This window comes from Mya arenaria, chromosome 11 (genome assembly GCF_026914265.1).
Source record: "Mya arenaria isolate MELC-2E11 chromosome 11, ASM2691426v1".
NCBI classification, from domain to species: domain Eukaryota; kingdom Metazoa; phylum Mollusca; class Bivalvia; order Myida; family Myidae; genus Mya; species Mya arenaria.
This window is the reverse complement of record NC_069132.1, coordinates 65,590,009-65,615,999: the sequence shown is the minus strand read 5'-3', so window position 1 is coordinate 65,615,999 and position 25,991 is coordinate 65,590,009. Positions and strand designations below refer to the sequence as shown.

The 25,991-nt window shown below is 32.9% G+C and overlaps 1 protein-coding gene across 7 annotated transcripts in view; it reads right to left on the bottom strand.

Annotated features, from left to right (window-relative positions):
- LOC128209053 (kinectin-like) overlaps nucleotides 1-25,991 on the bottom strand; it is a 38,388-nt gene that overhangs the window by 11,179 nt on the left and 1,218 nt on the right. For 2 of the 7 annotated variants that reach the window (XM_052912876.1, XM_052912874.1), the window contains exons 3-24: nucleotides 25,514-25,647; nucleotides 25,082-25,154; nucleotides 23,485-23,603; nucleotides 22,834-23,009; nucleotides 21,914-22,088; nucleotides 21,113-21,337; nucleotides 19,845-19,970; nucleotides 18,000-18,124; nucleotides 16,608-16,719; nucleotides 16,179-16,274; nucleotides 14,341-14,433; nucleotides 13,580-13,669; nucleotides 12,635-12,673; nucleotides 10,438-10,722; nucleotides 8,384-8,476; nucleotides 7,425-7,484; nucleotides 4,737-4,820; nucleotides 4,046-4,126; nucleotides 3,232-3,402; nucleotides 2,822-2,857; nucleotides 883-960; nucleotides 528-545 (exon numbers count right to left, since the gene is read on the bottom strand). In XM_052912876.1, the coding sequence (XP_052768836.1) occupies nucleotides 528-545; nucleotides 883-960; nucleotides 2,822-2,857; nucleotides 3,232-3,402; nucleotides 4,046-4,126; nucleotides 4,737-4,820; nucleotides 7,425-7,484; nucleotides 8,384-8,476; nucleotides 10,438-10,722; nucleotides 12,635-12,673; nucleotides 13,580-13,669; nucleotides 14,341-14,433; nucleotides 16,179-16,274; nucleotides 16,608-16,719; nucleotides 18,000-18,124; nucleotides 19,845-19,970; nucleotides 21,113-21,337; nucleotides 21,914-22,088; nucleotides 22,834-23,009; nucleotides 23,485-23,603; nucleotides 25,082-25,154; nucleotides 25,514-25,647 (2,489 nt within the window). The remainder of the gene's footprint in view (nucleotides 1-527; nucleotides 546-882; nucleotides 961-2,821; nucleotides 2,858-3,231; nucleotides 3,403-4,045; nucleotides 4,127-4,736; nucleotides 4,821-7,424; nucleotides 7,485-8,383; nucleotides 8,477-10,437; nucleotides 10,723-12,634; nucleotides 12,674-13,579; nucleotides 13,670-14,340; nucleotides 14,434-16,178; nucleotides 16,275-16,607; nucleotides 16,720-17,999; nucleotides 18,125-19,844; nucleotides 19,971-21,112; nucleotides 21,338-21,913; nucleotides 22,089-22,833; nucleotides 23,010-23,484; nucleotides 23,604-25,081; nucleotides 25,155-25,513; nucleotides 25,648-25,991) is intronic. The other 5 variants (XM_052912880.1, XM_052912877.1, XM_052912875.1 and 2 more) reach the window with 4 other exon arrangements.

Sequence of the window (25,991 nt, the reverse complement as noted above, 5' to 3'; positions counted from 1 at the left end):
CATTGAATATTAATGAGTTTGAGATTATGTGACGATGACAGGGAATTTGGGATCATTTTAATATGACTGACAGGGAAGACATATTGGATATTTTACAACAGTCAATTTAAGTTGCTTTTTTTTAATTCATAAAAGTAACATTGAAGATTTTAGTGCTGATTTTTTTAATAAAAATTTCCAAATTACTTCAGGATCATTTTAAGTTTTATTTAATCAGCATCAAAGAAACGGTAATGCACTTCATATTAGATCAAAATAAAATAACAAATCTTTAATCTACTTTTTAACAGATAAAATTATTTCTATTGATATATTACTATTATTATTATTATTATTATTATTATTATTATACTTTAGATGTGCAATAAAATACATGATGCAATGTTAAGTACGACAATATGACAAGTGCATTAATACAATTCTGTCTGCGATAAATGATAAATAAAACAATAATACTGCCAAGAGTATACTCTTTAAAGCTACCCACAGGATGATAGAAATAAAGACATTTCGACACTAATACTCACCATAACACCTAATTGTGCCTAGAGAAATAATAATAGATGGATAATGGATTAAAACCATGCAAAAAATACGAGAGATTTGGTGACTTTGGCATTGGGATTTATCATGCATTAAAAAAGAAGTTCTTTGAAGAATTTTTTACTTAACAATAAATAAAATCCGGACGTTAATATCTAGTTCGTTCCAGTGTATCTTGACCTCAATTAAGTTAAATCGGTTTATTTTTAGCTAAAAACAATTTTATTTTACAAATTTCATTCATAGCAAGTGTCCGATTCCTTTGATTTTTTTTTTTTAATTTAAAGTTTAACATTTTTTTTTTTTTTTTTTTTTTTTATTTTATTAAATGTTACATACCAGCCTCTGACTAAGAAGTTTATTAGAGTTTATTTCTTTTTCTAGCAGTCTTTCTTTCTCTGCTAATGTCTGCCTCAACTGCGAGTGTTCAGAAGGTAAAGTGAACATGAAAATGACAATGTTATGCATCGAATGCTGGTGATTGTGATTTATAACTATTATGCTGCATACACAAATCACAGCAAACATTATAGGCTACAAAGAAGACATTTTTTATTTAAAAGCGAGACTTCCAGGGTTTAATTACTGAAGAAATAGAATTGACATGACGCTGACCCACCCTGATATAAATATTCATAACTGTTTAACCAATCAGGAGATTTACTGGTCATATGATAACATGAGGCTGAACCACCCTGATATGAATATTTATGACTGTTCGACCAATCGAGAGAATTACCGGTCACATGATAATCCTTAACAAGCAAATGCATGTAGACTTGGATTTAAGATATTCTTTTGACAAAGTCTATGAAATTGGTTTTAAAGCCATCTGAGCATCACGTCAATTCTTTCTCATGAAAATCTTCCATCTTGCCAAAACAGCTTTCTGCTATTTTCTTCGGCAGTTATAATAAAACCCTGCAAGTTGTACTTTTGTTCGAAGAATAAAACAAGCAAGCATGAAGTTAGCATACAGTAAGACAAATACAGTTAAAACACTTCTATATAGTAGCAAAATCCTCTATTTAAACGGAAGACTTGTTTATTTTAAAGTCAAATACTACTGTTTGCAATTAAAATTAGCAGAGTACGTGGAAATCAGATAATATAATTACATTCACAATGTCATTTTGCAAACAAATATTTTGTACAGCCCAAAACGTTTCTTTCAAAAAATATTTGTTTGTAACCATGAGGTCCTTGAGAAGGTTGTTTAAAGCTATGATTTAATTGCCATATTGATGTTAAACCGATGCAAGTTGTTTACGTATGGATGCTTTGCAGGGGTACCTCGCATCTTCAGTAGATAGTTCCTGGTGATCATTCATTGAATAAATACTTGAAACGCCAAATTCATTTGCAAACAGTAGTATTAGCTAGTATCAGACATAAAAACATCTCTGTAAACAGAAATTACAGTCAGACATTTACAGAAATCATTCAAGACCAAGCATACACATAGAAGAAATAACCATTATACATATAGTAAAAATGGTAAACTTACTAGCTAGGCTAAAATAACAAGCTGCAGAAGTGTACATGTCTTAAGGAATATGCCAAAAGGATCTAAAAATTAACATTTCGGATCAAATTAGATAAATGTTTAAAAAAGAAACATTAGTTCATTAGTCCTAACAAAAAGATTTGTTTAGGCTAACCCGGCCCTACCCAAAACCACCGCCTTGTGGTTTTCTTACCATTTCTGATAAAAAAAGCCATTTTTCCCTAACACTTTTTTTTGTCCTTTTGTCATTTTGTTATTGTTCAGTTTACATGTACTAACAAACAATAGCGAGGTTGCGAAAAGCTACATGTGCCAATTCATCCAATAATGCGAAGTCGGTTTACCAGACACATGGCAAATTTGTGATCTACATCACACACAAGTATGAGTAGGCACACGCAGATCCAGGGTGGCACCATCTTGGACTAAAAATTAATTAATTTTTCAAGGGGGAATACCCCCAAGCCCCCTACTAACGCTTTAAACCAAATACATTTCTGTTTTTAGGGAGGGGCACAAATAAAATAATAACATCACTAAGATACGCCCCCTCTAGCCTCAAACATTGAATCCGCCCCTGGTAGGCTCAACTTTAATGACAACTACAAAATCGTAAGAAATGCATTTATATATGAGCGTCGAAGAGACCGCTACACATGAAAATAGAGATTCTGCAATCAAATTTTAAAGCCAACTGCCTCTAATAAGTACAAGTAGTGTTTCGCAACCTGGCTAATTATTCAAACCTAATAAACCACAGTGACGTTATACCTGATCTTCTGTCTGCTTTGGCACACTTGTGGAGTTCTGTAAACATAAGAAAAACCTTCTTATTGATGTCTTATTTTACATCGACCATGACAGCTTATTTGAAATTACTTATCGTTAACTATTGATTTTCAAATTTCCAACATAACCTTACAATTAGGAAAAATATTAGCCTTTATAAATGGGTTTTCCAAATTCACAGCTAAGTAGCCACAATTTCCCCAATTAAAAAAAGCGTCAAAATATTGCAAATATATGAATATATATGTTCATAAATCATATGCTTTTTTGTTTTGATCACTGAAGTCAAACGAATTTAACATCATAATGCATTAAAATTATTATTTTATGGCCTCAATCCATATTATGCCCTTTTAAGTAAAGGCTATTTTGTCTGCCATCCCTGTACCGACCTGATCAGTCCCGTTGGACATCTGTTCCCGAAGTTTCTTCACCAGGTTCTGTTCCTGAGTGAGAGCATCATGTCCTGTCTTGATGATTCCATTCAACTTCACAATCTGAGATGCGAGATCCTTGTTCTTTTTCTGCTCCGCAGCAAGAGAGGTTTTAATCGTCTCTAGCTCCTGTTGCATAAAAAATGTAGCATTATTAAACACACTAAGATTAGATGGTAGTCAAACTTCATGCTGTTCTATCCCTTTTTGTTCACAATGAGAATTGTTGAATTTGTTTTTTTTTTCGGATTTTATTTACAGGTACAACTGTTATATACATCATGGCTTTTTTTAGCAAAAATTGGAAAAAAGCCTCGCATTTCATATCAGGAAATTTTTAACATGCAAACACTTCAAATTAAAAAAAATAACAGTGTAACACATAAAAGAATAACAAATATTATAACATGTGCACAAACAATGATTCCATGATTTAAAAAATAAAAACACTAACAAAATTTGTTTACTTTTTATTCAATAATTTTTGGAAAAAAGTGTCATTAAATTAGGAAAAATATCCTCAAAATAATGGAAACAAATACCTGCAGCCAATTATGTAAGACCGTTTAATTCTTTGGCTTGGTTAAAGTTAGTCAAAATGTTTATTAATTGGCTAATATTTATCCAAAAAATCCTGTTGACCAATGAAATTGCTTGATTGTGAAAACAAACCAAAAGATAATCTGCGGATTAAGTTATCCTGTTAATAAAATCGGCAGCAGATTTATCAAAAGTACCAAATTTCGTGTCATTTATACTGAAGTATACTTACTGTATTTATTTCGACTATGGTTGAACCAGATTTTTCTAATTCCACTATTTTAATATTGTATTCTGTAACCTTGCTCTCAGTCTGAAAGAAGAAGTAACAATTCTTAAAACAATGTAAAACAATGTGACACTTAAAACGTTACACATAACTGTGAACACCAGCACCTGTGTTCACTCATGTCATGAGACCTACACTACCCTACTCTTCCTTACTCTACCCCTGCCCTGCCATACCCTACCCTACCCTGGCCTGCCTTACCCTACCCTACCCTGCTCTAACATGGCCTGCCTTACCCTACCCCTGCCCAGCCATACCCCTGCCCTGCCATACCCTACCCTGGCCTGACTTACACTAGCCCTGCCCTGCATTACCATACCCTACCCTGGCCTGCCATACCCTACCCTACCCTGCTCTTCACAGGCCTGCCTTACTCTACCCCTGCCCTGCCATACCCTACCCTACCCTGCTCTACCCTGGCCTGCCGTACCCTGCCCCTGCTACCCTTCCCTGCCCTGCCCTACCACACCCTACCCTGCCCTGTTCTGCCCAGCCCAGCCCTGCCCTGCCCTATCAAACAGTGAACACCCTTCTCTTCATGCTTGTAACTCAAAATCAATCTAATTAAGTGTCCGCATAAACATCATCTGTCTTCCGAGACCTTTAACTGAAATTTACAAGCCAGAGTACATACCTGCTGCAATTCAGACTGTAGCTGTGAACAGCGGTCATCTGATGCTTGTAACTGGGTTTCTAGGTTAGCTACTTTTTCTTTCATCTGAAATAAACAAATTCCAATGTTACCAAAGAAACCAAAATCTGTTTCAATTGAACAACTTTTATTGACTTAATTACAAAGGTTATTTTGAAATCCTCAGTGATTTTTTTCCAAGTTTTCAAACAAAATTTAGTTCACTAAAAAATATGGACATGTATATACATGATTGTATTATATTAGTCATTTTAATTAACATACTTCATATGATGAACAAGAACCTATTTTTCCAATACAGAGATATATATTTCATGCACCAACGCCATTTTGTATTGTTATACGATATATCTGACATAAGCAAACTTAATAGACAGGAATTTCTTGATTTAAATGCGTTGCCTATCTAGAGCATTAAAGCTGCACTCTCATAGATGGACCGGTTTGGCATTTTTTTTATTTTTTGTCTTGGAATGAGCTGATTTTTGTGTAAACCAGACTGCCGACAAGAAATCAGATCACAGTTTTTCATATTCCAAGACAAAAATGAAAAAAGTTGTCGAAACGGTCCATCTGTGAGAGTGCAGCTTTAAAGGTCTCCATGACCTACTAACCCAAAATTAACTTATATACCAATTTTAAAGACTCTACATCAAGTCACCTTAAAGTCATTGATTGTCAAGTAAAATGTGAAGCCGCAGATCATAATGTTGACAGACAAAGTTAAACCTCTATGCTCTCTCCACCCATTCTTAATCATAAAGATTTTAATTCATGTCATCTAAAAATAACATGGGGTTTTAATATAAAGACTATCACTATCATGTGCATATGAGTATACAGCTTTACCGGCATGAGAAATTAAGAATCTTCATGCATCAAGCAAAAGTTTTTTATTCATATTATAGGATACCATTTTAAGTTTTTAACACTGCATTAACTATTTTGTTAGCACAAACAAATACATGTTTTGTTAAAGTCCAAAAAGTTAACAATGTATAAGGTAGCACTCAATACTTTCTTCTTCCTAAACACCAGGCCATTGATGTTTCTTGTTATGAAAATATGAAAAAATCTTACTTAATACATGTATGTATATTGACATAAACTAATAGAATATGAAAAATAACACATCAGGTATGGAGGAACAAGTTTTAAACCTACTGGGCCCAATTATAACATTATAATAAAGGATCTTAGCCGTTAATTCAATAGTTTTAAGTCCAAATATTGTCTTCAACACGCAGGCAATAGCTCATTTTTGTAAAATATATTATAACATAACTAAAATCTAATATAAAAATAATTTCTCTTGATGACCAACATCTTAAATGAAACAACCCCCTGGTGAACTTGGTAAATACAACAATAATATATATATTGGTTTTGCCTAAACCTTATAAACACAGCAAGCATATAATGAAAATGAGTACAAACATACATGTAAAATAAATAAGTCTTCAAAATAACCCTCATGCCCAAACCTAGCAACAGGTAAAATGAAGTCATACAATTAAAAACTCAAATGCGTCGCCCAACAGTGCATTTAACGTTCGAGTTCCGGTTTACTGATTTTTACACACTTTTCATAAAGCTGTCAAGCAAATTAATAACTTAGTTAATTATCATGGAAATCTTTGATTACATATTTTATTTCTACTACCATTATCAGATTATTTGTTTTTAATCGGTTATTTAACCTTGTTACCTTAAAGTAAACATTGCGCATGTATTTAAAAACAAATGTTTTGTTTTCGCTGCACTGAAGAGATTCAGGCAGGTAAGGAAAGGCCAATAATTCTTGGAATGAATAAAGCGGTGGAAAAAAGCTGCATTATTTCTTAACTTTATTCCGGCAAATACAGGTTTCCGGCAAGTTCATTTTAAAAGCAAATTTCCTGATTGGGCAAGTTTCGCAAGAGAATTATTTCGAAGGCTAATAATACAATAAACACATGATATATATATATATATATATATATATATATATATATATATATATATATATATATATATATATATATATACATACTATAATATAATAGCAGTTAGTGTAAATGTTAGTGTTTTCCCAGAAAAAAGTGAGCTGCGTACCTCATCTACAATTGTAGATAAACTTTTCTCTACACAGCGATATGCAAATCCTATATCGGATACATCCTAAAAGGGGGATTTTAAAAATTTGAACGATTATTAGTGATACATTCTGGCTTTTGATTAGCCTACTCACAAACGAATAAATGTCAAAAAGAATAAACACATATTTATTACACAACAAACTTTTTTATGGAGATTGCATTTCAAGCAGTGAAATAAGCATGCCAAAACTGTGTAGCCATACCAGAGAAAAATTCACTTTTTAAAATAAAAACAAAGTAACTTGGAAGATAAAAATAATTTTCATATCTAATCTCATGATTTTATTTCTTACCTTTTCTAAATTAACTGGTACACACATGTATTATATATTAAATTTTAACTATAAGCTGTTAGTCATACTAAAATATATAATAACAAATTAACTACCAATTTTTAACAGATTTAGAATTCAACTAAAAACTGTTCAAAATAACACAAAATTATGCTTCAGAGTATAAGCTACATAATTATAAGGTAAGCATGCAGTATGCACAGATAATAACAGCAGTTGTAATTTTGCACATAGCGTACCTCCTGACTATCTGGCGCCGTGCTCGACTGTTGTTGTAATGATGCAATTTCAGACTTCAACTGCAACACAATTATAAACAAGAAACGTTAACATTTCCCTATGAATTTTAGCCATTTAAATTAAAAAAAGTGGTAATCATTGGTCAATTGATCTTGTGAGAGCTATAAGCTAATTGGAACACAAACCCCTATGAATTAAATAACACTTCATGGGCAATAGGCATATGAAAGGACACATTTAAGGAATGAATTGCGGGGCTGATGTATTATCAGGGTATGCACGCAGTTGGGCTGGTTAAAGTATGTAGAGTCCGTTTTAGTTCATTTGAGGAATGGAAGTTGAGGTGTAAATATTATATTGTAAACTGAGCTGATGGATAATTTATTAAAACTCATGCTATAAGTCAAGGGTAAAGAAAGTTTGCAAGTGTATAACTCGCTTAATTTTGGTTAAAACTTCTCAAATCAAATCCTTCGGAAGCCCTGATAAGCCATGAATGTTTATGAGATAATTAGTTCATTTAAGCGGAATCATTTGCTTGAGCCTACATAAAGTAGGTTATTGTGATTATCTTTTTATAAAATCCTTTAAATGTCTCAAAACTAAAAAAAGAATTAAAAAATTTAACAATACAGTCAAACCCTGTTGGATCGAACTCGCTTGGCTCGAATTCCTCATTTGCTCAAACTGAATGTTAAGGAATGTTTTCTTCATACTGAATGTAAGCATTCACACTTGGCTCAAATTTCTCGAGTCCCCAGGTATTTTTGTCAGTCCCTACGCGTTCCAGCCAACAGGTTTGAAAGTATTGTTAAATGTTCTCCTTTTAGGAGTTTTGAGGATTTTTTTAAAGATAACCTTATTTATGTTCAGTAAAATCAAGCTCAAATAAGTAGTTCAGCTTAAATGAACTTAGACACTTATTCTTAAGCGTGAGAAATTAAGACCAGTATTGTACCTGTGTAAGTTCATCTTGTTTAGCACCCAACTTCTCCTGCCACTTCTTCTCCTCCTGCTCAACGCTCGACTCCAGCTGAGTCAGCTTGTTCTCCTGGAAACAAATAGTCACAATCATATAATTTGTCATCCTCACTATTTATTTACTTTATTTATCCAATGTTTGAAAAGTCCTAAAACCTGGTACCAATTCATGGTCACCAAGAATAACATATATCCCCCTCTGGAATTTTGATTCATACCCCTTTCTCCCTGCAGTGGATATTTATTTCCATTGAATTAAAAAAAACATCCTCACTATTAAATAAGCTAATTTAACCAACGTTTGAAATATCCTCAAACCTGGCACCAATAAATGTCCACAAAGAATAGCACCTGGAATTTTGATTCATCCCCTTGTCTCCCTGCAAGGGATATTCATTCCCCAGGAATTAAAGAAATGAAAATACTTTTGTTTGTGTGGCTAGGAAAAATGAAGACTAGATTGATTTGCCCAATATATTTTTTAACAGAATCTATTCTCAATACACTGATTTTTGGTAAAAAGAAACGCTAGTTAAACAAGCATTTTCAGTGAAAAGATATCCCCCGCCAATGATGGCTTGTTTGTGCTTGAAGGTTAAAAAAATCTCAGAAAGAATAAGATAGGCACATTGGTTTATCCCTTTCCGAGCCAAATTATAAAATATCGACCGGGACTACTTTATGATAAAAAAAATTAACGAAATAAATCAGAGGGATGATTAAATAAAACTGTCTTTTCCGAAACTGCTTACTCGGAAACATAAATCATTGCAAAATAGTACAGTATAAGATAAGACGCCACCTTTTAAAGCGGCGTCTTATCTGGAACTGCACTATTTTCAACAGCATAGGTTATGCGGTGAATGGGTACGGCTGCAAACAATGATTTTTTAATAATCAAGGGCAATAACTCTAAGGAAAATTGACCAATCCAAAAGAAAAATAGACAGGCATCATCACAGTATGTTGGTTCTTATTTATTCCAAGTGTCATGAAATTCTACCAGCTAGTTGCATAGAAAAGGCTGCAAACATGGATCTTTTAATAAATCAAGGGCAAATAACTCGTATGGAAATTACACAATCCAAAATATAAATAAACAGGCATCATCGCAATATGTTGGTTCATATTTATTTCAAGTTTCAAGAAAGTCTACCAACTAGTTACTGAGAAATGGCTGTAAATGAGTTTTTCAAAAAATCAAGGGCAATAACTCCAAGTACAATTGACTAATCCCAAAAAAATGAACAGGCATCATCCCAGTATAGTAATTCATATTTATTTTAAGTTTCATGAAATTCTGCCAGCTAGTGACTGAGAAATGGCTGTGAATGTGCATTTTTCAAAAAATCAAGGGCAATAACTCCAAGGACAAATCAAATTTTTTTTTGGACGGGCATCATTCCAGTATAGTGGTTCATATTTATTTTAAGTTTCATGAAATTCTACCGGCTAGTTACTGAGAAAACGCAGGTGACGGACGGAAGGAAGGACGGACAAGCGGACAGAAGGACGGACGGACAACGCCATTTCAATATCCCCCTCCCTATTTCATAGGCGGGGGATAATAAAAGGCTTCTTTAAAAGCAGAACACGCACACAAACATGCCGGAGCTGTGTGATTATTTTAAATCAAATGGGGAGCCTTTTAGAAATATGGAACGTACAAGATACTGATGCGGTTATTTTTAGTCTCGTTAAAATCCCCTGGGCTAATGTCAAAATCCCGTAGCATTTAAACAAAAAAAAACATGCCGAGGTTTCCACAGTATGACATGTATTGAAGACTATAAATCTTGATTGTAGATAGCCAGGCTTATATGTTACAAGAAGTAAAGTAAGCAATCCAGAAAATCGATTTTGTTGACTTTATACCAATATAAACGCAATTTAAATGTTCATTTCAGTATTTCAACACCTTTCAAAATCTCAAATTTAATATCATAAAACATGTTTTACAATTTTCAGAAATTTATTCTCTGTAATTATAAATGTATACCTAAAGCAAAAAATATTTATTAGAAATCTTACGGTTTCTCCGAGCACATTCCTGTACTGCGCCACCTGAGTTTGCAGCTTTGAGCAGGAGCTCTCGGACTCATCGAGGGCAGATTGCAATCGGTCACGGTTGGCTTCTGCCTCCCGTAACGCGGTTTCTATCTCATGAACACTTATATCTGACTTGCTGGTTAGAGCTTCAGCCTTCTGTAATTCAGATTCAGCAGTCTCGACCCTGGATTCCAACTCAGCTGTGTATGCCTCCGCACTCGACAACCTCGATTTTAAATCGGAGATCTCAGTTTCAAATTTGGCACTCTGAAATGGAAAAGAAGATTTGTTTAATTCCTTCAGAAATACACAGCATGAAAGTTATCACAACACTGCACTAAGTTTGTTAGATTAGTGTGAGGATTAAACATCTGGAATGCATTCTTTCGAAAATAAAAAGCAGCATACTTTTTGTTTTTTGGCTGGTTGCCTAAAACTGACACAAACAAATATGTGTTAACATCAATATGTTTCTTGACGGTTATGCAGAAGTTAATGCCACTTAATGCATACATGAAAACACTCGATAAAACAAGAGCTGTCCTAAGACAGCGCGCTCGACTTCGCCGCTATGACTTAGAAGTGAATACAATAACAGTGTAATATTACCAAGTTTGGTCTATGTCAAACCTAACTAAAATTACTCAATACATAAGGTGACTTTGATGCTGCCCTCCCACCACCCGAAAAATGACGCAAGTCATTCAAATAACTTGATTTCCCATTATCATGGGTGAAAGTTTGAATTTTTCAAAATACTAAAAATAGGGTGTTTACATAGGGAAATGCCATTTATACAATACATTATATAGGATAAAAAAAATCCAAAATACTGAATTCAGTATCAATACTGAAAACTTTCACCCATGCATTATGAAAATGTGGTAAAGAATATACAAATATGCCTTTCAAAAGAAATTAAAATAAAATTTAAAAAAATATAATAATAATAAATTCAAGGGCCATATAGTTTAGCCCTCCTTGTTTTCCCTTGGTAAAAAACTGGTTAAGAATTTAAAAATGTGCTGTCAAAAGAAATTAAAAAAAAAAAATATATATATATATATATTCAAGGGACATAATTCATATTAAGGGTTAACATGGAGTTATGTTTCTTGTTGTAAGATGGTCGTAAATAATTTTGAATTTTATTAAGTGCATTGAATGAAAGGTATAGAAGTTTTTTTTATTAAAATCCCAACTTGCCCTTAACTTTTAATTGCCTAAAACTTTAATCAAGTCAATCAGGGGCCATAACTTGTATTAAAGATATGGAGTTATGTAACCTCATTGGGTGATGGTCCTGAACAATTGTGTGAAGTATTAAGTCAATTGAATGAAGGGTATAGAAGTTATTAATAAATATCCCAACCTGTCCTTCAACTTTAACCTAAGTTTCATAGTCAATCAGGGGCCATTATCTATGTAAAGAATAATATGGAGTTATCTAACCTCATCATGTAATGGCCCTGAACAACTGTGTGAAGTATTAACTCAATTGAATAAAAAGTATTGGACTTTTAAGTGAACATCCCAACTTGCCCTAAAACTTTAACCGGACGCCAACGCCGACGTTGGGACGAGTAGTATAGCCCACCTATTCTTCGAATAGTCGAGCTAAAAATGTGGGATAAATAACCAAAGAAAATTTCCTCACACCAAAACATTTAAATAGGTATAACAAACTTGTAAGGCCACAATAAATATAATACTTTAATGAAAAAAAATTATAACCACCAAAAAGGCTTAGCGCTTAGCACAGTGATATGATCCCTCGGTTCTCCCTTTGGTGACCTGGGTTCGTTTCCTGGCCTGGGCGCATTTGAGTTTGGTTTGTCACCAAGTCAAACAAGTGGGTTTTCCCGCAGCACAAGACCACACTCTCGCACAACATTGTGCCAACAAGAGTGAATAATATAAGTTGCGATGACTTTTGTTACATTCGTTGTAAAAATAAATAAGTTTAAACTAAACTAGAGCAGCTTAAAACAGTAGCGTTGGGAAGGGCCAAACAATTGTGGCCTAATAAGGGAAAAATAAACAAGAATATCATAAACCTGAAAAAGAATTGTGCTTAAGGACAAAATAATCAGGATATTTCAAATAAAATAATAATTAAACATTTTGCATAATAAATAAATATTTATATTATAATTTGAAATCCCCATCAACCAATCACCTTTGAGTTAGATCCGCCATGTAAAATCCTTGAGAAAAGCTGGTGAAACGATGCAGACAAATGAAATGAATGTTTTGAACAATACATTCCAGGGATGTGATTTGGAATTCCGCGGATCTATTGGCCCCAGAGCCCTCCCCCCCCCCAAAAAAAAAAAACCAAAAAAAACTGAAAAAACTATTTGGTGGCTTTCACTTACATATAAGTTTAAGTTAATATTCCAGTTTGCTTCAAATTTAAAGTATAGAGAGCCAACAAAAGAGCTTCTAAAAAGCCAATTTTTTCTTCTACAGAAGTGCGCTTTTGACCTCAAGAGCGCCCCATTACCCATGGCTGAAAATGTTTCAGCCCTCCAGCTGCCAGGTCAATCACATCCCTGCATTCAGTGGTGTCATATTCAGAAGTTACCTAACCTTAATCATTTTTTTTTCATAATATCTTTAGAAGTCGCAGTTTATATTATTTCCTTACATTATGGCAACCTTATCTAAGAACATTTTGACAAAATATATAAGGATAAAGAAATTCAAAAATCTATTTGATTTTAAAAGATGCACTCTTACTCCAAAGTAAGCAGTACCACAATTAATACAATTGTTTTAATTTACCAAAAAGGATGAATAAACATCGAAAAAGTTAGAACTAATAAAGGATACCATGTTTTATTTGATAGAAAAGGTGTAAACAACATGGCATTTCTACCTAATGAATAGATCGCTGTAAATCTTTACGGACCCACCAGTTATTTAATATTTGTGCATTTTCAGCTATTTAATACACAGTTACAATCTTGTTACTAGTAATTAATATTTCAATAAATGTATTTTTTAGTAAGTAGTTGACGGTTTATCACTCAAAATGTATGTTTGCCATAAATATGTATGTATTGATTTTTAATATGAGTGCCACTTTAATATATCTCATTAGGACCACCATTGTACTTACATTTTCACTAGACCCAGACGGAGCTTGCTTGAGGGATTTAAGGTGACTTGAGACTTCCTTTTCAAATTCTGTCATCCAGTCTTTATGGTTCTGAAAATTGAAGGCTCAGTTAAAATAACAGTACAGTAAGGCAGTATGCAGGTATTAAATTACGGAATTGGATGTTTAAGGAGGACTACATTTCAAGCCAGGAACTTTCCTGTAAAAAGTGGACTACATTTCAATCTACGGACTTTGCAGTTAAAGGTGGACTACATTTTAAACTATGGACTATGTTAAAGGTGGACTTCATTTTAAGCTATGGACTATGTTAAAGGTGGACTACATTTTAAACTATGGACTATGTTAAAAGTGGACTACATTTCTAACTACAGACTTTGATGTTAAAAGTGGAAATTACATTTTAAACTACAGACTTTGCTGTTAAGGGTGAACTACATTTCGAACTATGAACTTTGCTGTTATAAGTGGACTACACATCAAAATACAGGCTTTCCTGTACAAAATTGACTACATAACAAACTATGGACTTGTCCTCACTTCAAGGTCTAAATTTGTTTAATAATATATATGAGATAATTTATCTCCAAGATGCTTAGTTTCCCATGTTTATGTTATGATGCAATGTATCAATGGTAGGACATTTTAGACAAAATTCTCCAGTGTTTCATATTTCCGGTACAAGTTTTAACATCTTGTCCAATTTGGCTTTACCACCATCGCTAATCCATTTTTCATGGATTTGTTACTGCCTGACTTACAGATTTGTTGGACACCGATATGTCTGGGAACAGTCGAGTGAGAACAGACTGGTCGTATTTTTCAAACTCAGACTGGATCACTTGTACCTCCTCCTGTAAATAAATAAGGGGTGATCAAGAAACGTAATATTTTCCTTAATTTGATTCACTGCTGTCGGTGTATTTTGTAAATCTGATCCCATATTGATCACTTTTGATGTAATTGCTTCCAAAGTAAAATTACAGCACAATAAAATATGCAAATGGGAAAAAGGCTTTCAAATGCAGAAAAATAATATTGTTTAATTATAATGTATGGTATTCATGAAGCTCCTTGTAATGCCTAAGTTATTTTTAAAAAATCAGTTTAATTATCAATGTGTCTTTAATAAAAAGTTTGCAATAAAAAAATGATTCTTATTTCTCCGATGATCAATAAATAAATCAGAGAATTTTGTAAGCTATTTAAGATTTCTGGATATTTGCTCATGCGTAATTCGAAAAATCATCAAAAATGTCACAGACAACATTATATGACAAAAAGCACAATTAGCATACACATAATGTAGTCTATACATGTATGTTAAAATTTGTTTTAATCATCAACTTAATCACGGTAACACTTGAGAAGTAATCTGATTTAATAACGTGCACATTGTATATTTTAATATCTTCACAATTAGCCTGGTATTTTAATGGCCTGAAATGAAGCTTTTCAAGTTTTATTTTACAACCGTATTTAACATACAAGTTTTATCTCATGTCAGAAAAGCAAACCACAAACTACTTTTTAAGCAGAAAATTGATGGTTTATACTTGACAGGGAGTCTAGTTATAAACGCCTACGAGCAAGTTAGAATATTAAAGGAACATAACTCTTTTTTTACCTATATATTTGTTGATCTCTATTGATAAAGAAATGAGCTACTGGTTACATAAGGTCGCCTGAACACTTCATATTAACCCTTTGGCCCAAATTTCTCCAAACATCTTAAACTCCTTGTTACAGGCTCAAGCTGAGCTCACTATTTTTGCTTCGGTATAATTTGTGTCATATTTACATTCTTAAAAGTATTTCAGACTTTTTAAGGAAAATGTCTTCATGATCATCATGGTAAACTTATTTTTCAAAACAAGATTAAGCACAAAATTTGGCTTAATGAAACCTGTTAATTAAGCTTGTTATGCTTTGGAGCTTCTGAGAAAATGCGGTCAGACTAAATAGAAACATGACTACAAAGATAAAAACTGTTCAATAATTTGTTCATTTTAAGGAAGCCACAAAACATGTATACATCATGTTGGTATTTTAGTTTTCAAAATGTTCAGATATATTTTATTTTTTATTACACTTAAATTGCAGCTAATGCCCCTTTAATGTGTTTTACTTCAAAGCATAGAAATGGCTGTAAAAAAAAATGTGGGATGTTTGAATACAACAGCCATGCATGGTCATAAAAGGATGTTACGAATAAATTGGGAATTTACAATAATGCTGGTGTTGGGTTAAAAATAATGTTTAATGTGATAAAGATGTTTTATTTGATAATGCAAAGCAATATAAGAAAGGCAGTGGGGCGTTACATATTCACAACTTAAAAGGGGTATAAAGAATCATTTTAAACTAAATTTCATGCAAATTAGCAATTTATCAACTTATTTTGAAATAAAAATTTGTATATAATAGGAAACCATTTATGCTATAACTTTGAAGGATGCAAAAGAAAGGGGATGTTTATAAAAATAAATATATGTATTTGAAACATTTTTCTCGACATTTTTCAGGCAATAAAAAAAATATATTGAAAACAAAAAAACACATTTCACAATATGAAAGGAATGATTTAAGCTATAATTACCGTTTTTGTCTTAATTGCACTTTGTACTTTTTCATTGAGAGATTTTTCAGATTTATCTAAAGCGTCCATTGCCTTCCAATTCTTTTCTCGTAAGTCCTAAAACCAGAAAAAAAAATCTCTAAGTATCTTTACAGTCACTAAGTTCGCAATGGTGCATGGTGTGGACAAAACATTTACTTTTGAAGGAGCTGCTGTTATCAATTTTTGCATACAAACTGTTCGATAAAAATCAAAAATTTCTATATTTGAAATTTTTTTTTTTCAATTACTTGTCTTCATTTTGTTTGTGGAAGGAATGGGTAATCTTTTCAATATTGTTAGACCAACTCCATGCAGGACCTGTTGTACAATCTTGCCCAGAAAAACTAGCAATCTGATTAAGGGCTATTACTAGCAAGTTCATCCATGAAATGCTAGCTCTTCACTTACATTATTTTTCTTCTTCTGAGCTTCCACCTGTGTTCTCAGGTCCTGCAACTCTGTAACTTTGTTCTCTATTTCCTTTGCAAGGGAGGCAACTTCTGTTGTCTTCTCACTCAATCTGTTCAATGAAATTGCTATTTTTTTAAAAAGTATTTTCAAGACACAATAGACCCGTTGTTCAGAACTTTATTAAAGTTAACAACATGATAAAAAGGGGCTGTACTCTGTATGATAAAATAGCGAAAAAAAGAGAAAATTGTCAAAAACTGACATAAACTTGGCATCGATGTGTACAATGCATTGAAACTTACTAACTGAAGTTCCATATAGTTAACAATTTATTTAAGTTTAGCAGTTATTTCGTATTTTTCCATTAAAAAAAGATTACTGGGTATGTCTACCAGGTAGAATTCATTCCTTAAGCGTGATTGGCTAGTAGGTGTTATCACGTGATATTACCGAGGTAGGTGTATAGCTTAAATATGTCACCCAATTAGAGTAAGCCACCGTGGCTCAGTGGATACAATGCTGGATTGCAATTTTGGCGGCACGGGTTCGAACCCGGTCTCCGACAAAATATTTTTTTTTACATTTTGTTACTTTTTTTACAATTATGATATCAGAGCGTAACACATTCTATAAGAGATAATTGTCCTGAGATTCGTAACAGAAAAAAATAAGTTGTTGCCAATCTGGTGTACAGTCCCTTTAATGACATTGTTGTTAGCTCTTATACTAAAATATTTTATATATACATTTAAAAAAAACAACAAGAACTGTTGAACCAGTTATCTTAAATCTTGTAAGATATAAAGCCTATGACAAGTGTATCTATTAATCTTCCAGAGCAGAAATTATTTGAAAGTAAACAACTATGACGTTGTTTTTTTCACAAGGTTATGAACAATCGGCCCATTGTGTCATTGTTTCTAATGTGTAGACTATTCACAACATTCATGTACTTACTATAAATGACAAAGATATATTTATATTTATTTATTCATTTCTCTTGTTTTATTCATGGCAACAATTGAGAATACACATTTAATGAAGCTTCCAAACAGAAAACTTCTCAAGTTCAGATCTTCACATAAACAATAATATTTACAATTGTACCATCTTGTTTTCAAATTGAAATCCTTATTAGTAATATAATAAAATTGCATACAAATTGTTATAATGGTCACGAACGACACAGCTTGTTGGAATTTTCAAGTAATTTTTTACTATTACACTATTTTAAACACTCTTTTTTATCTTACAATATTATGATGTGCCATTGTGAAATAAAATGGCAGCTATGAATATATAAAACAAAACCCACATGCTTTAATCTATGTCTCATAAAATCATTAAACCATGTTTAAGAAGACTGAGCTTGAAATAATTTCCACTCACTGTTTGTTATGTTCATCGAGGCTGATCATGTCCACATCGCCGTTCGGCTGAGCAGCCACCGTCTGAACTGTATCTTTGCTCACCTTCAGTTCCGTATTCAGACTCGTGTTCTGTTGTTTCAATGACTGGTAAAAAAGAAAGCAAAAATTTTTACACATTCATCGAAACTTTTGGACGAGCCCGCCCAAATTCTTACACTATTACTTGGCTTCATCTTTTTAATCAAGCCCTGCTATATAAAATTCAGAAATTTAGCAAGCCCAGATGACATTTTCCCAGTGCAGGGCTTGCAAACTCGTGTTAATTTCGACTAAATAAATGATTATGTAGTAAATTTAATACTGCTAGTTCATGTAATTATCTGAATTCCTAATAACATATAGTGTCAGTTTTGCTTTCATCAATTCTATATTTTTTCGTTTTTTACATGAGATTGTTTTCATATCCAATTGGTCAACAACTTTGTGAATTTTTTATGTTTATTGATTCCATATTATTAGCAGGATTTTATATGGCTTGAAGAGTAGAAAAAAGAATATGGAAAATTCTGTTATTTATATATTATGTTTTTTCCTAAAGTACTTTACAGAAATGGAGAAAAAAAAGTTGATATCAACAGAAGTATGATGAATTTCTCGTCTATTCTTTAAATTCATCATTAATATCAAGTCATTTTAAGGTTTCTGAATACAGACATCGCTAATAACAGCAACAAGCTATGATAAAAAACAAAACATTTTTTTTTTCAGGCAAAAAAAGTTACAAGTCAATAACATTCTTTTCAAGCAAGTCTTACAAAGGGATTTTATTTGAATTCCTTACAATACAATAAAACTGATTTTCAACAAGTGCACGGAGGGATATTGGTTAGGAATACACATATAGGTATGGGGATGAATGGGATTGAAACACCTTCATCAACATGATAAGATTCAATAGCATCATCCAATATTGACAGCATCAACAAACTTAGTTTTACACCAACAATGCTTTTTGCTTTCACTAACTGTTTGCAAATAAACTAAGCAAAGCCTACTTGTTTATCAGTTTATAAAAGCATTATAATTATGCCTCTTTGCAAGATCAGACTGTCAATTTGTACCGCCTCAAACACGATTTTGAACTGTAAGTTTTCGCCATTTCAAAGCGTGTAATTTAAGGCTTTGGCCGGTTGATGTGAAACCAATTCAAACTGTCCATGTATAGAACTATTTTGGGTGTAAAAGACCGTCCCTGAGTAGTTACTTCTATGCTGACTTGACAGCCGGCTTTCTGTCTTGTATAAAGTCGATTGATAGACTATAGATGTTGCACTTCATTCTAAGTTTAGTTGGAGATATTGGAATAAGTCAAAAGGCCATGGTCATTCAATGCTCAAAAACCTTCAAACGCTGAGTTCATTTGCAAACAGTAGTTCTAAATTAGGGTTTTAGCTCAGGAGTCATGGAAGGGTGCAGCACCCTGTCCTATTTCTGTAGCACCCCCCTGCCCTCATTGAGACTAGCACGGTCACCCTTTAGTTCTGCATTCATAGAATTAAATGCTCAAGGCTGTCAAATATTTCTTATGCTTTGTTTAACATTAATAATTAGATTATAAATACATACATATCTTGCAGTTTACAGCCGATATTTCTTCAATTAAACACAATTTCAAAAAAAATCTGCCAAATTCATAATGTTCCAAGTTCTTCATAGCCCGATTGAATGTGCCCTTTAAACCCTAACCATCCTGTCCTTTTTCTGCAGCACCCTGCCCTTTTTAAATTCTGGCTAAAACCCTTTTTCTAAATAGACTATTAAATACATGCAAGAACTACATAATCTGTTTCTGCCAGTTATTTACCTGTACATCGGTCAAGAGAGCAGACTTCTCTTTTTCGAGACCAGATTTTTCTTGTTCTAAACTTTCAATTTTCTTCTGTAAGTTTTTTAAGTTTCCGTCTGTATCAATCTTTTGTCTATCTGCTGCCTGTGTAATTCATCAAAAATAAACAAAAAACATGAAATACTATCACCCATAACAAAATTTAACTCCCAAGTCACAGTAGCGTTAATTCCATATCCAAAATTTTCTTGTAAAATTTGAGCAACCATCTTTTTTATTCAAATGTAAGTTTTTGATGGTTGTTATTAGATCTATTGACAGTATATAGATTTTGGAAACTTAATTCAGTCAGATATTTAAATACATGTGCTTGGCCAAACACACAAATATTTGTAAAAAAAGAAACCATCTTTTAAATAAGATGCGAAGAATATGGAATTAAAGCTACTTCAAAAGCACAGGGGTGTGAACCCCAACACTTGTCTGCTTAAAGGGGCATAGCTCTAAAATTGATTTGGGCTAGGGTTATGGGCTTTGCTATAAGTTAATAACTGGTCATATTGTTTCTGGCAACATGTGTACTAAGTTTCAATTGAATATCTTTAACAATTGTGCCAAGTTTCATTTCAATATCTTTATCATGTGTACCAAGTTTCATTTAAATATCTTTAACAGTTGTACCAAGCTTAAGGTTATATTTTTTTGACACCGACCTCATCGACGTCGATAATGCCAACAACAAGACTATGACAATACCTCAACTTTATGTCTTAAAAAAACAGACGACCATTAAATTAATCCATGGTTTAAGATTTAGTGAGGAAAGGGTTTTGTACACAGTGTTCGGTCAAGGAAAATAAGGTCAAACATGAGGAGAAAACATGGGAAGGGGATATTTGAACATAATTGAAAGGGATGAAGGGATTAGAGTTCCATCTGCATCGATTTCCGATATCACCTCCACTTCCAATCCTCAAGTTGTTATAATTTTTTATTCCTTCCAATAAAATTTTGCTACGGTTCGATAGATTTTAATTTTCATTATAAATATGAATATAGTTTTCCAGTTTAATTTTTCCAGCTTAAAATCAATACAAAATTAGTCTTGTAGTTAATTTTTTCAATCTTAACAACTTATAAGGTAGCTACACAAATTCTTAGCAAAAAAATGAAGTGCCCTCGACAATTCAAAACATTTTCAGTTAGAAAAATAGACTTTATCTGACCCCTAAAAACAAGAGCAGGTTTTGGACTTATACAAACAAAACACACAGAAAAATCCATACCTTAAGACGTTCTACTATTTCCCGTGAAGACATATCGCTCGCAGTTAAGGCCGCCTCAAGCTCTTGTAGCTTTGTACGTAGACTGGCGCACTCCTTTTGTGCCATATCCACAGCCTGTTCTTTAGTCTGAAGGTTCTTGGTCAGTGTTGTGTTCTGGGCCTCGCCTTTGCGTAGTTCCTGGCTAAGCTCATCCAAGCGTTTTTCTAGGACATTGCTGGCATTTGACTGGAAAAAAACAATAATTTAACCATTTAAAATTATGTGATCAATATGTTATTCTGTATCAAATGTTGAATCATTGTTCCTTTTTTGGGATTCAAGGTGCTCGACACCAGATGATACAATTGCAAGAAAATAAGATTATCAAAAAATAACATAAATTTGACATCATTGTGTATACAATGCATACAATGTTCCTTATTGATGTATCACATCGCTTTCAACACATGCATCATTTGCAGATTTTGCGCATTTTTCCAATTCAAAATTTACTTGTGTAGTCAACCACGTAAATCCAAGTAAGATTAATAAATAGCGTCAGTATATTAACCTGCACTCATAAACAGATATGATTTAAACTGGGAAACCATTATGCATTATTAGGGGAAACACAGATAAGACATCAACATGATTGTTGCGTTCATTATTTTAGGTATATTAAGTGATGTTGTATCAGCCTCCTACTGGCTCGCATTAACAATTTTAGGCTTGTTTTCAGGAAATACTGTATTTCATTTTTGGACCATCTGGTGTCTAGCCCTTTAAAATAAAGTCTGATATGAAGAAGTAACCTCTATTTACCTGTTGTGAATCATATTTCTTCAGCTCAGCTTCGGCCTTTTCCAGTTTCTTCTCCATCGTCCTCTTGGTGTTCTCGCTGGCATTCAGCTTCAGGGACAGGCTCGACATCTCCTTCTCCAAGATGCTCACCTTCTGTTTCAGGTTATTGGCATCAGCTGCTGGCAGAGAATCCGCTCTGAAAAATCAGCAACAAAAATTGTAGGGAAACTTACTAATAATCTAGTGGCACACCCTGATGCCTTTAATCATTAATGTCAGCCCACCAGAGTCTGGCAGTTCAAATTCAGTGGTTTTGTCATCTAAATCTTTTACATCTATTAATTGGCGGTCTTTTGATATTCCTGAAACTTAGTTTTTTCAAAAGGCAGTCATAGATTTGGTGCCACTATTCAATGCTTCAAAAATTTGAAATGCTTGTTCCATTTGCTAACAGCAGTAAATATTTAATTGCTGTAATATATTAAGTTACATGTAATTTCAACACTAAATGTGAAGCAAAACAATACCTCCAGGGCAAGGAACAGAACTACATCATATGAGAAATAATTAGATTCAAGTATATTGAATGAAGCTTTAACATAAATTTTACAAGCATTGAGACAGTGAAAATTATGAAACATTTTCAATACACTTTTTCAATTTTGCTCATGAAAGTAAATAATCAGTGGAATTCCATCAAAGAAAATCATTGATGATTCAATGTATGCTAAAAATGTAAATCAAGTAGAAAAACTATAAAGAGCATAAAAATATTTAAGTAAAAAAATAAAATCATTTATCAAGCTGCTCTTGTTAAATGCTTTCCAGGCTTTAAATCTGCATTTCATATAACACCTGGCTTGTTAAAAAAAAAAAATATGCCAAGCAAGCACTAGTGTATGACTAAGGGCACATTCTGTCTGATTTCAATAAAAGCTTACTGTGTTTTAGCAAGTGTATCGCGCAGAGTCTTATTTTCATCAACAAGTCTTTGCATAGTTCCTGGATCAGCTTGGCCCTCTAGTTTCTGAATGTGGGCTCGTAACTGCGCGACCTCGGTCATGTGTTGCTCATGAGTCTGTTGTAAACGCAGGTGGAATGCGGCAACCTCGCGAGCCTGTGGCAAAAATATACTTGGATGGGTCCTTGATATATTTCCTGCTAGCATCTTTAACATCATGGGCCATATTCATTATTCAAAAAATTGGTTTAGTTTGGGTACATCCTTTTAAGAAACAGGTGCATTTAGGGTAATTAGGCTTTTTTGTGTGCCATTTTATTTGACGTTTTGTAAGAATGTTCTTTTCATCATTGGAGAATTGTGTCAAAGTTCTTCTTTATAAAGCTGTCATTACATTTTACACATTTAAAAAAAACATTTATTTTTATTATATACTGAGGTAACCTCAACCAAACTTTTTTTTAAGGCTTTATCAGTTTAAATGACCGCAATAAAGTCAAATGAGTTTTAACATAAAATAAAATAATTTTTGTATCATCCTATATTTGTGCACCTTTTTAAAAAACACACGCTATTTTTACTGTAACAAAGGCCCCCCACCATTCCCTTAAAAGTGAAAAAAAACAATTACCTGATATTCTATTTTTTCATTGAATTGTTTTTCTTTAGCTTGAGACTTGGCTGCTTCATTTTTCAACTCCTGTTTTAATTCTTTAACATTTCTCCGGGCGTCAATAACCATCTCTTGTTCTGAAAAATAAACAACAACATGGTTTAGTGAGAGAATTATTTCATAACATTTACGTACAGTCGAAACCAGTTGGTTCGATTTCCTGTAAAGGCACGAACTTGATGTAAAGGACCGATTTGTTTTTACTCTATGTAAGCTTTTCTGCTTGGCTCGATATTCGCAAGGCTTGATGTATTTTGGCCGGTCCCTGAGATATCAAGCCAACAGGTTTCGAATGTACATGCATGACAAAGTTACAACTTCTATATGAATTGCTTAATCAAAGGCTGGCCCAGTATTTATAATATCAATTTAAAAGTGTATATATATAATAGAACGTTGTTTTTTATTAAGTCAATGATATTAAAGTATTTGGAAAATTAGCAAGTATTAGGAAAATGACTTGAGATGTTTTATGAATCCCTGCTCAAAAATGTGATGTCTTTAAACAAGGTGTCTTAACAAAATGAGATCTTAAATTTGCACAATCTTAGATATATCATAGCAAACCAGATTTGTAAGCCATATATATATATATATATATATATATATATATATATATATATATATATATATATATATATATATATATATATATATATATACATGTAAGGGACTTTATTATTGTTCGCTGTTTTTAATGTTGTTTTTCATATAATTTTATCACATATGTATATAAGCTGTCTTTGGTTTTGTTAATAACTTTAAAAGCAACCATTGTGACATTGTCCATTGATCAAATTAATTTGGTGATAGATGGGATTTCATAAAGATTAGTTACATAAAAGGGCCGTCAATCCTTTTAACACAAGCACTGAATTATCCTTTGTATGTGACTTATCAACAGGAATATCCTTATCAAATATAAGATAGCTACACAAAGGCTTGGCTTAATGGAAGAAGGAAACACAGAAGAGTGAATCATCAATAGGATAGTTTTGGAAATGGAACAGGCCAATCAAATATTTAACCTATATTTGATCCAGCTATCATTACTTAAAGCTGCACTCTCACGGATTTAACATTTTAAAAACTTTTTTGTCTTAGAACCAGCAAACTTTTGCAAACATGCATGGAAAAAGAGTGATTAAGACTGCTGCGAAAATATCAAATCGCAGGGGTTCATATATATGTTCAAAAATTAATGTGTTTTTCAAGCAATAGTAACGCTATCCGTGCTAGTGCAGCATTAACTCTGTAATATTTGTGTGAAATCAAAGTATAAACATTTTAACTGAAAACACACCTATTCCAACATATTCAAGCTTTTTTTTAATACATACCATTCAAACTTTACAAATGTCGCATATGCATAATTATAGTTGTTTTCAGTTCAACACATAGTAATGGTAGTTGTCCAGTTTAGAACTATCTTTCGAAATCTTAAAAATCATTTAGTTCCAGTTTAGTCAATTACAATTCAATTATAGAAACTCATTAAATTAACCAGAAAAATCCAGATATTACATTAAACTGTAATAAATGTACTGCAATGTACCTTGCTGGAGAGCCTTTTCCTTATCGTCCAGCTGTCTGCGTAGAGCAGCTTCCTGGTCACCTTTCAAAGGTTTCTGAAACAACCGGCAGTTACAGATATATAATGTTTATATCCCTTCATGATTTTATAACTTTCAAAACATCCGGCAGTTACTTATAATAAACAAATTCTCTTCATGATTTTCCAATAAACTGTCCTTTTCAACTCATATTATTACTTCTTTTAATGTACAAATGCTATGCAACCTTTGAAATATTCTATATAAAACCATTAAAAGCCATGTATGTCATTGCAAATTTCAAAATTACAATTAAGTTATTCTTAAGAAATGGACATATATGAGCAGGATTATGAAATATACAGTATTTATGCTGTGTATTAAAAGTAATACACAAAAGTGCTCATAAAAGTAAACAGAAGTTCTGCACATACCTTATTCCATCCACTTGACGCCCCCACAGAAGCTCCTCCCTGCTTATTAAGGAGAATTTCAACCAGCTGCTGAGTTTCATTATCGCTAAGATTTGCCGTCTTCACTGTCGAAATCAGCTTGGTATTCCCTCCCTCTGCAAAATGATAAATATATATACTTCATAATTATATTTACATTTTTCGGTCAGATAGCTAGACATTCATAGTTTTACATTTAAAAAACAATTGTCAAGTGGCAAAAAAACATGGTCATTTGGGTAACCAGAAACACAACAATGTGACATAATTATAGGGGAAATAATATTAACATAACCAATAACTTAAAATTGCACATTTGTACTTGATGTTCAATGAGCTCACTTCTCTGTTTACAAATGCATACAATGTACATGTACATAAGCAGGCCTGCAAAGCTTTTGCTGCTTTGTTTTCATTGTTCATGTTAGTATTGTAAATAAGAACTTCCCCATCTTCAATC